The sequence below is a fragment of the Euprymna scolopes genome, chromosome 38 (genome assembly GCF_053919585.1).
Source record: "Euprymna scolopes isolate OS-2025 chromosome 38, ASM5391958v1, whole genome shotgun sequence".
Lineage (NCBI taxonomy): Eukaryota > Metazoa > Mollusca > Cephalopoda > Sepiida > Sepiolidae > Euprymna > Euprymna scolopes.
The window spans coordinates 55,782,325-55,799,952 of record NC_136519.1 but is presented as its reverse complement, the minus strand read 5'-3'; the positions used below and the strand labels follow the sequence as shown (position 1 = coordinate 55,799,952).

The following is a 17,628-nucleotide window of genomic DNA, read 5'->3' as shown; positions in this document are numbered from 1 at the left end:
CACACCTCCAAACACCTGAGCAATGCAGGCAACCCCTGCTATTCCCCCTATAAATTCTTCCTTGACCCTATTACATGTAATTATCTTAAAGTAGCACCCTACCACACAAAAAAAAAAAAAAATGCACAGAATTTGTCTCCTATAACAAAAAAATTTTTTTGATTAACTGACCTAAAACACTAGAAGTTACTCCATTCCTAGCTCACTCTCCCCCATTACCAAATTAAGAAAATTTATGTTACCTTGATATAATACAAATTATTGAAAACTTTTTAAGTTCATATTTTTCTAAGGATTGTGAAAATTTAAAATCAATCACCAGCCTATGTGTGATCAGCACAGATCACAAATGATCCAGAACTATTCATTGCAGTTACAGATTGATAGTAGTTTTTCGACTCACTAGAATCAAGTGCTATATACAGTAGCTCATATTCCAAAATGGTCATCTATGCGAGTACTAACTAGGTTTGATGATCTCATGTGAACCAATATGTCAATATGATTATTTTTTGGAGGATCCTATTCTGTAAAAGTATTAAAATTGTAAAAATTTGTAGAAAATTAGCATTTGTTGTACATTTTTATATCTCTTATATTAGAAAGATTATGAGACAACTTCACATGTGTGTTTCACCTGACATAACTAAAATAATTTACACATCAAATTATTTTTTATTTAAGTCTCAGGTTAAATTTTTTACTATTGTGATTAAATTTTGTACAATGGCTAAAAATGGGTTAGAATGCACACATTGAAAGAAAAAGTTATTTTATTTAGAAAGCAAAATATTGCCTCTCCTATAAATAGGACACTGGGTACATGTAATATATTTTAGAAATCAAGGGGCTATAAGTTCAAGATAAAATTTACATGTTGTAGTAAGGAGTAAAGCAGTTCACACAAAAAGTTATATTACACTTTTGGCAATAAATGGCTTAGTACTGCAAAACTCATTCATATACATCATCAAACAAATAGAATTTTAGTAAACTTCACAAGAATGTTTAAAACTGTCAGAGAGAAGTTGGGTTATATAGATGCATTTTATCCTTTCTTCAGAGTAATTCTACAGTAAGCAGTACTATTATATATTATCTTATAGATTTTAAAAGGAAATTATTTTGATGCCATATTTATAGGATAGCGGGACCTAATGGATCAATTAAATATTTATTGAAAGCAAAAATGCAACATATGCATATATATTTATACAACATTCATCTAGGTGAATTGAACTGACTTTCTCTGAAGGAGAAAGTATCAAGGGAATATTAAATTCACAAATGGTTCCCAGTCATATGTATATTCCAGTCAGGTTTTTGCAGTTCTTGTAGAGATATTGAGGTGCCTTTATAGACAGAGCCTTGTACACTCAAATGGTTACTGACCAGGTTCAAAGTTGCTTAACTTCAGTGATTTAATAAGAAGTAGTGTGTCAATGCCTTGCTATAGGAGATAATAACTAAGAGTAACTTAATAATTAACATTTTTACCAAGTCATGGATAAGGGAACAAGAACAATCCATCCTCTGTAAATTAAACAATGAGTTAAGTTTGTAAATCTGTATTGGCTCCCAAATTTGACAAAGATTCCTAGGTTTAAAAAGATGCAGTGGCATAGCAACTATTTTTGCCACCTGGGGCAGTCATAAGATTTTCCTCCCCCCTTCCCCATCACTGGCCATTGATAATCTGTTAGCCTTCAAAATTCCAGAAAGTCCTCAAAATATTTATTTTCATGGAAATAAAATCAAGATCTAAAATACGTTTAAAAACGGTATTACACACATGAAACACAAAAATCATATTAAAATCTTAAAAACTCATTTTGGCAAAAAAATTTCAATTTTTGTTAGCTTTTTATTATTTTAATTTTTTCTATTTTTACCCCCCTCAAAATACCACCCCTTGGCACGTGCTGCCTGGGGTGGACTGTTCCTCCCACCCCACCTTTGTTACACCACTGAAAAGCTGCATCCAAAGAATGTCAGAAGCCATCTCAGTCGAAACGTTAGATGAGAATAGCAATCTAAACAATATAAATTATCATGTAATGTGGCCGTTACACTTTAACCATATCGTTACATGTCAACCACTTGGATCCACACATTGTCTGGTACTGTCACAGGAACAAGGTAGAACATAAAAAAATACGACTCTGCATTTTTTTTTTAGATGAATACAAAAAGCATTTATTCCAGCCATTTTCGACAACGCACTTCACTGTGTTTCAAAATATCACTCACGCATCGAATATATCTGTTTAGATGCTCTTTCACACACGTGTCTGTCGCCACGTGCCTTTTTGGCTTTTTCGACCACGCTGTGCATTTTGTCTCTCACCGCACATCAGTCAATACAGATCCAATTGCTTCCTTTGCTCAACCACATGCTTTCCTTTTTTCTGCCTTTTTTTCCTTCTTTCCATGACATCAGCACGTGCACACTTGCTTAATTTGCATATAAGCTAAAATGGTTGCTGCTAATATTTTCACAACTCAGCTACTGCTGATTTTCTCACATGCATACCATATGTACTACGTTACAACCAATCTTCATCTAAAAAATTCCTGAACATGAACAATACAAACTAAAAAATTCCTGAACATGAACAATACAAACTAAAAAATTCCTGAACATGAACAATACAAACTAAAAAATTCCTGAACATGAACAATACAAACTAAAAAATTCCTGAACATGAACAATACAAACTAAAAAATTCCTGAACATGAACAATACAAACTAAACTTGTTGGCAAGAAAACGTGTAAAACTAAATCTATCATACAATTAGATTTGTATTTTAATAGAGCAATATTTTTTTTTAACAAATTATCTAATTGAGTTGAAAATGGCATGAATGTAGAAAGTTATACGAATTATCAATTAAAATAAGTGATGCCTAAGGAGGAATAATAAATAAAAAAAACTTAAAAATGCAGCAGCATAAGTTAAAACAATATTTTTAATCCTATTCTGAGCTCCATTAATATTCACTCTTTTCTCACATTCATGCTTGCATACAAGACTAGCAGTAAATCCGCAGTTTCCTCCTCCACGTATTTGTCCCTCAATCAGCCCAACACCCCCCTGAATTCTCTATTCAGCTGGCACCAATTTGGCATCTCTGGTTTCTTCATTATTTAAAAAAAACAAAAAACTTGAAAATATTTATGCTATTTAGAAAAAAAACAAAAGCAAAAATAAATACAATCCTGTACATATATGCTAGACACACTCATATTATCACACCTTGTATTATGACTATTATAATAGTTCAGTCAATAGTTTGATCAGACTTACCAGTGAGAAACCATCTTCTTCCCTTTCACACCGGATATGTATTCCATAGTCTGTGAATGATTTTCCATATCTTTTTAAAGTCCGACGTCGAATGCAAAATGGCTAAAATGCAAAAAAAAATGTTTGGTTTTAGTGTTTTATAGAATATCAACCAATTTTTACTATTCTGGGAATTAGTGAGGGTTCATACTATTCCCAGTGTGAAAGTGGGAGAAAAAGAAAAATAAGGGAGAAGAAAAAGAAAAAGAAAAAAAAAAGAAGGGAGAAGAAAAAAGAAAAATAAGGGAGAAGTAAAAAAAAAGAAAAAGGGAGAAGAAAAAGGAAAAAACCCACAAAAAAAACAAAAAAACAACAGAAAACGGCGGAAAAAAGGAAAATAAGAAAAAAGGGGAAAATGGTTATCACACATATCACAAAATAATCATAATATAGAGTCAGTAAAAATTGTCAGACTCCAACTAAAAAAATAAACAGGAATATTTTTTTAGACATTTATTTTAACCTACCTGGCATTACCCATGAGATTTTTACTTTCATGTTTTGTCTTTTTTTGGGTCAATTTATTTTGTTATAAAATTTATTTTTAAATAGGATTTTAAAAGCTAAATTTAATTATTGCATTGTTTGGTCATTAAATTATTAATTGCACCAAAATTGTTGAAAGTAATTTCTTTTTCAATTATAAACAAAATATTAAAATCGGTAATTTATTTATGAAGAAACAGTAATGCATTGTGGTGAATTTCATTTTGTCATTAAATTATTTATTTCAAGTAGCATTAAAAGTTTATTTTGGTATTTTACACCATTGGTTTCAGTAAATATTCAATTAATATTAGGTCTCATTGTTTGATTGTTTTGTTTTATAATATACTAGCGGGGCTACCCGGCGTTGCTTGGGACCGTATAAACAATGAGAAAATTGAATTGACCTGTCTTAGAATTCTCTCTCTCTGTCTCTCTATCTCTCTTTTCGTCTTACAAAAGTAAATTCTTGAAACTAAGACATTTATTACCTGTTTACATGGTCTTTTGGCTAAGATCAAAGTGTTGTATATGTTCTTAGAATTCCAGCGGTCAAACGTTACTCGAAAAACAAATACAATCACTCTTATTAGTTTACATTTTAAAACACAGTTCCTGTCTAGACATCTCTCTCCCCCCTCTCTCTCTCTATCTGTTGTTGTGTGTGTGTGTGTGTCTCTCTATCTCCCTCTCCTTCTCTATTTGTCTGTCTCTCTTTGTCTTCCTTACTCTAAAGAGTGATAAAAAAAAAGAATATGAAGTAATGCTAAAAACATCGATCGTTAATAATTTTTTAAGCGTATTATTTTTTGTTTTACTTCACATTTTTTATGATTCAGCGTGTAACGTTTATTAAATTACATATTTTATTTCCTGTCTAGACATCTCTCTCTATCTGTCTGTCTCTCTCTCTCTGTTTGCGTTTGTGTATGTCTCTCTCTCTCTCTCACACTTCGTCTTCCTTACTCTAAAGAGTGTTACTAAAAAAGAAAATAGCGTCTGGCTGTTTTTTTTTTGTAAAAACTTCGATTGTTAATATTTTTTGTAAGCGTATTTTTTTTTTACTTCACATTTTTGGCTTGTTATTTTTCGTTTAACTATCGTATCTAACTATTTTTAACATGCTAATAACTTTGGTAACGTTGTCATAGCGTAGAAGTTCATAGTTTAGCTTGTGTGAGGGTTAAAAATTTTTTTACCGATAACAACAATGTTTTTAAATTCAGACTGCCATTACAGCTTGCTGACATCAAGATCACGTGACATGACTCAGCGGGTTTTAAATACAAGTTGACCCAAAATAAACGGCCCCGTGTACACTTTATGTAGAAGATTTGGCGCCCATATTTTTTGGGGCAGTTATAAATCGATTTAAAAATATGTAATATTTTTTTGCCCCCCACCCCCTGCAGAAAATCGATCAGTTGACGCACTTCTGATGGTCCTTTTGGGCCAATTTTTCGATATTTGTCGTCCGGAGGGTGGGGCTTTCATATGAGACCAAGTTTGTGAAGTTTTGTTCCATCAGTCAAAAGTTTTTAGCAGACACACAAACATACATACATACATTTTCGCCTTTATATATATATAAATTAATCCTTTTTGGGTTACTTAATGCCAAATTTGATAATTTTGGAAAAAAAGATTTTATATTTTAAGTTCTTTATATCTTCAAATATTCGTTCATACTATTATGTTTGAACGTTTTGGTTTATGGTCCATCAATTCTTTTCAGGTTTAATCATTTTGACAAAAGTTTTTAATGCTTCAAATATTTGTTTGGTTTGGTTGTTTTGTGGAGAAAAATTGTTTTCGTTTTTGTCTTTGAAGAACATGATTGAGTTTTGCAAAGGGAAATGAAAAATAAAAACAACATCGATGTTTGATGCATTCAAGTCAGGAAGCCAATATCCTCAGCATGATAGCACCAGCGATTAATATTAGTAGATAAAATAATGTGCATTTAGGGGTGAGAAACACACTCACATAACACCTAGTCACCAAATTTTATTAATATACAAATTAATTTTATTTTTTAATTTTATTCATTAAAAAAGATACAATACTGGTGTAGTTTACAATCCATGAAGACACCGACGTTGTGTTGGCATTTTCCAGCAGTTAAACAACCGGGAAAAACCAAATGAAAACTTTGTGATTTCAAAATCATAACGAGACTATGCTATCAAACAAGAAAAATGATGGGAAAATATTTTTTGATGAAGACGTTATGAAACTGGAAAAATTAAGGAAACAACATTTTTAAAAAAAAGTTACTGTATGACAATTTTGAGGACAAAAATATTTTTTTATGAAGCAAATATATTAAAACAATCATGTAAAAATTAAATAAATTTATACACAACAATGTTTCAAAATGACAGACAGTTGTAATATCTACATAAATATTTGCTAAGAGAAGAAAATACAACAGCTTCTTGTCATAACAATGCTACAAGTGTTTGTCTCACGATTATTATTTCTTAGAACTCCATGCAGCATCAAGAAGCCATATATTAATTTACTTTGCAAGGGTATTAATTAAAAATGAACTATTAGGCTTTCCTTGTCCAAATATTCCAAAATAAACAGAAGATTCCTACATTGTCAATCTAATCTGAAATTTTTCTTAAATTCAAGGTAATTGGAGTGATGAAACCTAGGTATTTCTAACAGATGTATCATATTTAAATAAAAAATACATATTTTGCACTCTGAAAGTTTTTTCTGTTCACATGAGATACATAATTATTTCCACTTTTATAAAGTATGTTTATATATTTGTCTGTACAGGACTCACTTCTAAACCAGTCATTATGAATTTTAGAACTCAGCTGGTATGTGTATGTTTAGTTTTATACAAAACGAGAAGAGATATATAATAGTGTGTTCTATTAATTATTTTGAAGGTGAAAAAAAAAATTGTGAATATTTAATTTAAACTTACAAAATTTTTACGATGAGCAATAAGTAGTCGAATAACTTTCTCATTTCCGTTGATTATAAAGTAGCCGCCAGCTTCCTGGAAAAAAAAGGAATTAAAAATAGTTTAATAAAGTGTTGAGATTTTTGTAAGCATTTATATTTGATAATATTTAATTCTTTGAGTCCTCCTCCAGGTACTTCAGCTTTTAATATAATAATTCAAGTTCCATCAGAGTCAAGACGGCTTGGAGAAAGTTCAGAGAACTACTCTCAGTTCTCACATACTGAATCATCCCAATTATTGCCTGAGGGTAAGGTCTATGATAGCTGTGTAAGAAGTGTGCACTGATGCTTCACTTGCCAGATTCCAGAAAAACGGTAGTGCAATGATTTGGTGGATATGCAACATAAAGCCAGACCAGATGAAGAAGATAAGGTCAGAGAGTCAATGTAAGAAATTGGCCATCCCCAAAATTGATGTCTTAATAAAGGTAAACCATTTTTGCTGGCTCAAGTATGTTAAAAGAAGCAAGAGATATATCAGCAATTGCAAAGATCTAAGACTGGATAGCACAAAAAAAAAAAAAGCAAAAAGGCAGAACATGGATGAAAAATTAGGATAGTGATAGGTTAAGATTTTATTTTTTAGCTAGCTATATTGAAAATATACTCGCAGGAAAACCCGATGTTGCCTGGGATTGAATGAGGATTACTACTATGTACTTTTTTACTATGCTCATTGCACCATATTTTATTTATATCAATGGTCATTTGTATGCATAGTAAATGTCTTTTTGTAAACCATTCAAGTAAATATTGAAATAATATGTATACACATTATTCATTATTTATAAAAATTTAGGATAATTTTTTCAAGGATATTTCCCCAAAATCGTTTTTCAAACTTCATATCACAGTATGTTTATCTCTCCTATGAAAAAAGTATTCTTTAAGGAAAATCCGGGTTCAAGGGAAAATTGACTATTAATTAAATATGTTGAAAAAATAAACAAATTAGTATGTTCATTTTTAATAGTATTTTGTTTTGGTTATTATTCGGTTCTTATGCATGTATACTCCCCTTCATTTTTGTTTTACCGTTTCCTATGTGGTACAATGATGGGTACCATTTTATTGGAGTGGGATTTCTCCACATTGAAAATCTTCTACCTGTAAATTGAGAAAATTGTGTTATTTCAAATGTAAGCCTTGTGTCAGAGAATCAAGTTGTTAATAAAAGCATCAATGGTATTGAAGCAATTAAGGTTGATAGGTGATAAAGATTAAATTAACTGTTGGTTAGAGCCCAGTGGGTGGGTAGTGTTAATAGGAGAGGGCTTGTGAACACAGTACAACCGGTCAGTGACTCTACTCTTATGTTTTTATCAAAAAATTGTTCACTTCTTTTTTACAAGGTGTTCAATTCCAGTATGATGTCGTAAATAAATCCATATAATTAATTCTTTGGGGGGAATTAATGATGTTAAAAACCTGTCGATTCAAATGACAGGATTAATTTCTTCACGAAGGGAAATGTTACTATCATGTATCCCGGGAGCTGGTAGTGACATGTCAGGATACCAAAAATCCTTCCAGAAATAGTTTTTGTTTTTTAATTAAAACCCTTCAAGATGTCAACACAAGTTACATCCACAGGAAATTATAGTATCATACCAGTTATTGTTCATTTTAGCGATATCTTTTGTTGCATTGATCAACCTGCTCAGGGTTATGTATTCTGTTTGTTTTTGTTTTTTTTGTATGTCAACACAATCTTTTATACTTACCAGTCTTCTTCATTCTTCTCTCCTTGATAGTCTGTCAATATTTTCTTTTAGGTGCAATGTATTCTTAATTGCCATTAATTTCCTATTTTTCTCGTTTAGAGGCCAGTAATTTGTACAGTCTGAATACTGAATTGTACAGTCAAGATATTACCCAGGTATTTCTACTATATAATTTGGTTTCAAGGATTTTTCTTGTCCTTTTCAGGATAACAAGGCAGTGAATGTCACAGGTTTGCAGAGGTTGGTTTGTAAATCACACTAAAGTTGTGCTCTTACAGTGATCGTTTTTTACTTTTTTGTTTTGTTTGTTTTGGAGAGAGTGCATCGTTGCCTTATCTTATGGACAAGGGAAGTTTAGTCTTATAATGGTTACTTAACCAAAAACCTCAATTTTGTTTTACTTCTTCTAAAACATCCAACACTTGCCTAGTCTGGCACATGGTTATCTAATATTTTACACATCTAATTACATTTTAAGGCTCAACTAGGCATCAATTAAGAGAACAGTTTACTTAACATCAAGTTTTTTTCTTGAAATACTTCTGGTTGAACTATAAACAAACCAACATGACATATACACACATTTGTAACTTTACCATCACAGATATTTTTTTTAAATAGAAAAGGGTTTTATTTACAAAACTATGTACTAATACATAGTTTTATTATGCACACTTTTAATTAAAAAAAATTTATATGTAAATATTAATTTTTGAAAATTTAACAAATATTTTAATACAGTTTTAATTAAAATATTTTATTTACAAATTTAAAAATCTATTTAATTCCAATTAATATTTTTAACTAAAACTCCCACTTATGGTGCACTGCTTTTTAAAATAAGTTCTGATTCTTGATGCATACTTATAAATTCTCCTTGTGACATGTTTGATTACAGGCATAAAATCTATATTATCCTAAAGATAATGCAAGTCAAATTGTAAAGCATTAAAAACAGTAAATTTATATTTTTAATCAAATGAAAGCATTAATGATTGACTGGGAAAAACTCACCTCAGCTTCTTCTCCTTGCTCTACAAGCTCGTTTGGTGACATGTGGAGCAAATTGCAAACGTTCGACTGCAGAAGAAAACAAAATGAAACCATTACAGAAAACACAGACACACACACATATATATATATATATATATATATATATATATATATATATATATATATATATATATAATAATGTTCATGCATTAGTATACTAATAAAATTGTCATTAATCACAAATTAGGCTTGAATTTCAAGTGCCTATTTACTTGTGTCCCCACAAAGGAGATCCTTGCCTGAAAGCCAGGAATTCCAAGTCAAACTGAACAGAAACCTAGATTCACCCACTCCTATATAAATTTTAAAGTTTAATATTGTATAGCAATTTTGATAGCCAGAACTGAATACTCAAGATTCTCTGATGACTATGTTCCAATTGAAGTCCTGTCAAGCCAATAGAATCGCTTTCATTAGGGATGTTGGCAACCTTCAAATGGTTCCACTCATGATTAAAAACAAGATCAAGCCAATCAGAATATTCATCTGAATCTAGGATATTTTTAAGATGTCTATTGTGCACAGAGACGAAAATTAAATATACAAACTAGAATAATCATCCTAGGATAGGTAAAGTTAATTCCTAAAAAAAAAATTAAAAAAAAAAAAAAACAGTTTTGCTCTAATTTTATGTCATCTTAGGAAGATTAAAATTAAGATATAAAGTTTTTTTTTGTGTTTTTTACTCATGTTCACCCCTTACAAAGCATATTGCCACTTGGGCATAAAGGGTTACTATTTGAAGCCATGTCTAGGAAAGATTAACAAGATATTTGTTTATGTTACATTTAAACTTCTGCATATCAGTACAGCCAGGGAAGCAGGCAGCAGGAAGGGAATTCCTAAATCTAGCTGTTTGAGGGAAGAAACTATTAGAATAGAAATCTTTCTGGCATTTAGGGACTTCAACAGTGAAAGGGTGAGATCTTATTGCTAAGCGAGTTTATCAGGGATATGTACGTCGAGGGGGTACAAGTGAAACAAGTTCATCAGAACACATTCCATTAAAATATTTGTAAAACAGGCACAGTGATGCAACAATGCGGTGATGGGACAGGAGCTGGAGCTTAGTTGATAAAGTGGGACCGATTAGATTGACAACTCTTTTTTTGTTTATGTTTACTACACTTTTTAATGGTAAGCTTTTTTATCAGCTAGCCTATTAACCCCTTCCCTCCGTGTGTGTGTGTGTGTGTGTTTAGAGAGAGAGTAATCTCCTAAACTAATGAATCCATTATTATGAATTTTGGAATATATATTCCCAACAATCAGATGAATAACACTGACATTTTTTTTTTGTAAACTTTATCATTAAGAGGGTGTACCCACCCAAACTAGATCAAACTCTCAAAAAAGTATTTTAAAATGAGTGAGAAACAACAAATTTAATAGGGAAAAGAATTGTTCTAGATTAAATGTTGAGTTATATTAAGTAATACATGTTTAAAAGGATTAGTGTGTGCACATGAGCGTCAATAATATCCTTGATAAAATTCTAAACTATTGAACGTTTCATTATGAATTATATATTCTAGGCAACGGAGTAATGTAATGTTGGCACATATTTTTTTAAATATACCATTGGGGAAGGGCGAGGTCTCAGCAAAAGTGAGCCATACGCCCCAAAGAAAGAAAGAAAAACCAAAAGTTAAAACTAATGCTATATTTATTCCTGTCACTCATTCTGATCATTTACTAGCATATAAGATTAACAAGTATGCACGTCGAATATCATTTTTATCACTAATAACAATATTAACAAAATATGCTGTCAAGTTTTATAACAATCTGTCCAAAATTAAAGGCATTGTAAACATTTAAATAAAAAATAACAGTTCTTGTCCAGAATTCCCCCTAAGAAACAAAAATAAGGAAAAAATTGTATGATGTATGTACCCATAACAAAATAAAAATATATTCCAAAAGTCATAATTTGATCAAGTAGTTTTATTTTTATATAAGAAAATAAAATTTTATGAGCAACAGAAGAACAACTGTCTTGTCTGACATTTTGAAAACAATCTTTCAAAGAGAAAAGGGAGGTAACTCAATAACTCAAACTTGCAAAAATTATGCTATAATGCCTATGAATTCCCATTAATCGCTTAAAAATGATTTTCTTTATGAAAATAAAACTAATTGATTAATTTATGTGATTTTTGGAAAATTACATGTTTTGTTTTTTTTTTTACACAAGAGTCACCACTTGTCAAGGCCCAAAGGCCACTCGAGGATATGGATTGATGAGTGTACAGTAGTCAATGGGACAGCATCGTAGTAATTGTTAGTAGTGGAAATTTGGTAAATTGGATTACTTAAGGGGACGGCTCCTCAAGAATTTGTTTATGTTGGATTTGAAGATAACCAAATCATAGTCAGCTGGAAAGCAGGCAAACAGAAGAGAGTTCCACAGGTGTGCAGTTCTAAGAAAGAAGCTTTTTTTCATGGAATCTACACGTGGGTTTATGCACAGATAAAGAGTGGGGGAAATTATTGATAGTAGATATTTTCCAAATTAAAATTTATAATAATTTTTTTTTTAATTCTATGGAGGAAACTAAGCCTTTGGACTTAGAAAATTTTTAAGAGTTTATCAAAAGTTGAATCAAAAGGTGAACCAAAAAAAACTTTATTATCATTTCACTTTTATTACAAAATGGTGAATACACTGCTTCTGCTATCTTACACAACTTCAATTTACAATTTGCCAAAACAAGTTTGTAGTCTTAACGATCTTTTCCAACGGAGAAAACCCAAATAATATTAATTAAGCCATTTCTTCACTTGAGCAGTATTTTTCCCTATCAAAAAACAATGCTTTATCAACATAAAAAATTAAATTTTTTCCATTGTTTTGAAAATTTGCAACAGTAGTTTCACTTAAATAATTGTATTCTGTAAACTAATAATCCAATAATGAGCTCAAATTTTGATAGGTACCATTTAAAGGTTAATACTTTATAAAAACCACATGGATTTTTTTATTACTAGCGCCATCTATCTGTCAAGCCTAGTACTTATTTAGTGATTAGTTAGATTTAGTTGCTTGTTTTGTTTTACAGCATACCAAACCCATTGATTAGTTGGATTAGTGGCAAAGTTTACAATTGCCTAAAATACACTCAATGTATTCTCTGATCACAGAGAGATGAGGGCTTTCATTTTATCCTTGATGCGTACAACACCCTAAAAAAGAAATATACAGTAAATAAGTAAAAGGGATGAACCAGTTGCTTACCTTGACCATGACGGGAACATCTCCAAGGCTTTTCTGTATTTTAGCCTGTTTGACACCATTAATTGACCAAGCAAAAGTAATAATAAGCTCACCTCCATATGTGCACATTCTTGTCCGACACTTTACAAAAAAAATAAATGAAACATTACCTCATGATTTTATACATTTTTATGGTATTTGCAAGCCTTGCGTATACAAGAAATGCAGTGGAATTACTGATAGGTTTAAAAAGAATAACCAATTTGTGTGCAAAGAGCGTAAAACAATGAAAAAGGATAAAAAAAATAAGACTTTTTAAAAGAAAGTAACAGAACGATTTTCTAAATATTAAAAAAAAATGAACAAAAGAAAAGTAACACAACACAAAAAGGTAAACAAACCGAGAATCGGAGGATCAAGCCTTTATGTGCTTTAGACTTAACATGCAACACAACATTAGTTACTTTTATTTTCTCTACCGCTCTCCCTCAACCCAGGACAGCACCCTATTAAACAAAATCTCTGACAGCATAGACACAGCACTCTCCCTCGACACTAGCGCACAAGTACATGTATTTGGTGACTTTAATGTCCACCATAGTTACTGGTTTGGATTCTTTACTTACACAGACACAGCTGGTAGCACAACACTTAACTTCTCTATATCTCATTCCCTATCACAGATGGTTATGTTTCCAACCCATTTCCCAGACCAGCAAGAACAACACGCATCACTTCTAGATCTGTTTCTGACCACAGTTCCCGATGATTGTATAACAAATGCCCACAGCCCACTTGGGAACGCTGATCACATAATGATAATGGTTGAAATCTCCCTCAACTCTAGAGCCAAAACTGAAGGACCACTGCTCAAAACAACGAGATATTATAAAAAGGCTGACTGGGAAGCCATCAGGGATCTCATCAGAGATGCCCCATGGGGAAATATCTTTTCTCTTCCTGCTGAACAATGTGCAATTGAGACCACTGAATGGTTCAAAATTGCAATTAAAACACATGTTCCCATGCGGAAATTTTATAGCAAGCCCCACTCTCCCCAATGGTTTACTTCTACTTGTGCAGCTGCCATTGTGCAAAGGCAGCATGCTTACCATAGATTTAACTGAGATAAGTCCAGTTCAAACAAAAGCATATAGAAGCTAGGAGTAACTGTAAGAAAGAAATAGCGATAGCTAAGATAGAATTTACTGAAACCATCAAAAAACGCATCAAAACTCAGAAATTAGGAACCCATGATTTCTGGAAAATCTACAACAGTGTAGTAAATAATGGGCAATCAACACCACTATCCAACAATCATGAGGTTGTTTGTACAGCAACCAAGAAGGCTAATATGCTTGCCAGTCAGTTTGCCTCCAACTCCACACTAGACCCTGCTAACCACCCCCTCCCTCACTTTCCTTTGCGGACAGACGTCACCCTAGACGATCTGAAAATTACCCCTTCTCAGGTGCATGCTATCATAAAAAATCTTGACACTTCAAAAGCATGTGGACCTGATCTCATCCCAGCTGTGCTATTAAAAAAATGCTCCACCAAAATAGTTCCAGTTCTCTCCAAACTTTACAACAAATGCCTTAATGACTCTTGCTTTCCTGACTGCTAGAAAACTGCTTCTGTAGTACCAGTTTTCAAGAATTCTGGTGAAAGAACTGACCCATTAAATTATCGCTCCATTAGCCTCCTTACACTTTTCGCCAAAATATTTGAGTCCATAATTAACTAAGCCCTAGTCCATCACGTTATAGATGCTAAACTTCTGACTGACCAACAATATGGATTTAGGCAAGCCCGTTCCACATCAGATATCCTAACTGTAATCTCTGAACATATATACCATTCACTTGACAAAGCAGGGGAAAGTAGAGCAGTAGCTCTAGATATATCTAAGGCTTTTGACAGGGTATGGCATGAAGGTCTTCTCAGAAAAATCAGATCATATGGTATCACTGGAAGAATACTCAACATAATTAAATCCTTCTTAGATAAGAGAAAAATCCAGGTTGTCCTTGACGGCCGTACATCTAAACAATATGATATAAACACGGGAGTTCCTCAGGGGTCTAGCCTTGGACTTTTATTATTCCTAATATTCATAAATGACATTCCTGATAAAATTATCTCTGAAATGGGTATATATGCTGATGACACTACACTCTATAACAGGCACGACGACAGGAAAACAAATGAACACATATCTAAGGAAATGGCAGAAACACTAGAGGATGACCTCCAATCTGTAGTAGAATGGGGACAAAAATGGATGGTCACATTCAATGCTGCTAAGACTAAACTTGTTTCCTTAAATAATTACAAGAAACTTTCTCTACCACCAATAGCAATGGCCAAAGACTCCTTATCTGAAAGTACTTCTTTTAAACTCCTCGGCCTAACGTTCACAGGAAACATGAGTTGGAACAATTACATCAAGAGCATTGCCAGGACCGCTCGAAAGTATACTGTACCTCTATAAGGCCACCATTCGCCCATGTATGGAGTATTGTTGTCATATTTGGGTTCGTGCATCTGCTACTAGTCTTTCGCTCCTAGACAAGGTTCAAAAGACAGTCGTCAACCTGATAGGTCCTGAACTGTCATCTAAGCTTCAGCCTCTCTCCCATCGACAAAATGTTGCATCCCTCTGCCTGTTCTACAAGTATTTTCATGGTGAATGCTCCGATGAACTGCAAGCACTTGCACCCCCTCGACGTAAATACCTCTGACAAGCAGCTAAATCCCACCCCTACACAGAGATCCCTAGATGTAAGAGAGCTTTCTACTCCAGTAGTTTCTGCCCCAGAACTGCTAGACTTTGGAATTCCCTTCCGGGTCCCTGCTTCCCTAATTGTACAGAAGTTCAAGTGCAACGTGAACAGACATCTTGCTGCCCAACTCCCTACATAGTACCCCGGTAGCTTAGGTCCCTGATAGTAGCCCTCTACATCAAAGTAGCAATGTGCCTTATTTGGGGTGAAAATATAATTTAAAAAAAACACGAACAAACACGCGAGAAAACAGAATAGCAGGAATTTTATAAAATAAAAGTCACTCAAATAAAAGATAGAGACGACCTCCTTTTGTAAATCAGAGATATTATAATCTAGGGAGTATATAAAAAGTTGTAAGAAATAGTATTATTATTAAAATACATTATACTGGTTACTGAAGAGAGCATAAATCCAGTTACTGAAATAATGTTATAAGTTGATGCAGAATAAATTGAAATATGTATCGGTCGGCGTGATGAACTCACGTAAACTCCGGCTTGGTTAAAATATATTATACTGGTTGCTGAAGCGAGTGTAAATCCAGTAACTGAAATCATGAGGACCTGTGGGTGTAAGTTATATTATGATATGAGGTTGAAATTCTACCGTCATTTTTTTTCTTAACTGCCTCGATAGAGGACGAGGATGATTACCCTCCCTGGTATTTGAAGCAATATACCAGCTGACCAGGGGCCTGACGGAACGAAGAGCCTGGGGACATTGATCGCTGACGGCTGGTTGATGCACCATCTACGGAAAATTAGGGACGTCTGAAATTTATGAATACTCATAAATTTTGGATTGCATAGGGAGGGATGTGGCACTATATCTCAGTGCCACGGTTGTTAACACACTCTTCAGCATGGTCGGGTTGTGATTTGGCCATAAGCGCAGAGATACACAGTAATGCAACCCCAGAATTCCCTTTCCTCTATCAGCCTCTTTTTTGTCTGGACAGCATGGGGTAAGCACGCATATTTCTGTCTCTCTGTAAACGAGAGGGAGCATCCCCCTCCTCTCATCATTAGTTAGGTTAGTTAGTTTAATTTTGAAGATTATCAATTGTAAATTGTCTTTTTGTATATATTGTATACATTTTGTAGAATAAATAAATAGTTAATTGTATTTCTCAAATATTACGATTGTGTCGTGTTGTGTGTTTCCTTGTGTCTGCCACAAATATCTCCATTAAACAGAGGACGAAAAAAGAAGATTCCAACCAGAATGCCACCAGGGTGAAGATGTCATCTTGAGAGAATGAAGAAGCCACACACCCACATCCAACATCTCAGGTATGCTTTTCTTCTTAATACACAGACCCTGATGACTGGCCCATCTTCACATCCTCATGGGACCGTTTCTAAAACATTTAGTGTAACACATGAAATTAAACAATTAAAAAGTTAAGTGAATGAGTTCACACAGGTGCATAAATTTAACGAGGTCAAATATCACACGATAGGGGAATGAAATCATGAACTTAACTTTGGCTGCAAGCCAGTTTCTGCGTATTTGTTTGTTTCCCCAAGATCTTGGGGAAAACCAGCTCCCCATAAAAAGGGGAGTGTCCAAATGAATGGCAATTGTCTGATATGACGGGTTTTCCACACATTGATCAAAGCGTATTGCTTTCTGGACAAGAGTGCCAGGAAAACGCAATTTCTTTGAATACTTTCGCTTTATTTATACAAAAAACATGAACAAACACGCGAGAAGACAGATTAGCGGGAATTTTATAAAATAAAATAAAAGTCACTCAAATAAAAGAAAGAGATGACCTCCTTTTGTAAATCAGAGATATTATAATCTAGGGAGTATATAAAAAGTTCTAAGAAATGATACCCCCACCCAAGCGCCCCTCTCCCCGAAAACAGTCTTTGCCGGACATACAAAAAAGTGCACACACTAACACACATTTTTGCTTTTATATTATAGATAGATTAAAACTGTTGTCAGAAGGTCCCCACAGACTTCATCATCATAACATTGATTATTTTCCCTCGCTGATGAATTAGACAATCAC

At 33.1% G+C, this 17,628-nt stretch overlaps 1 protein-coding gene across 1 annotated transcript in view; it reads right to left on the bottom strand.

Annotated features, from left to right (window-relative positions):
• The window catches only part of LOC145263154 (DNA-directed RNA polymerase I subunit RPA2-like), a 143,923-nt gene that overhangs the window by 100,618 nt on the left and 25,677 nt on the right, over window positions 1-17,628 (bottom strand). Inside the window, exons 5-8 of the mRNA XM_080120152.1 lie at window positions 12,838-12,957; window positions 9,561-9,626; window positions 6,782-6,856; window positions 3,310-3,411 (exon numbers count right to left, since the gene is read on the bottom strand). Coding sequence (XP_079976278.1) covers window positions 3,310-3,411; window positions 6,782-6,856; window positions 9,561-9,626; window positions 12,838-12,957 — 363 coding nt within the window. The remainder of the gene's footprint in view (window positions 1-3,309; window positions 3,412-6,781; window positions 6,857-9,560; window positions 9,627-12,837; window positions 12,958-17,628) is intronic.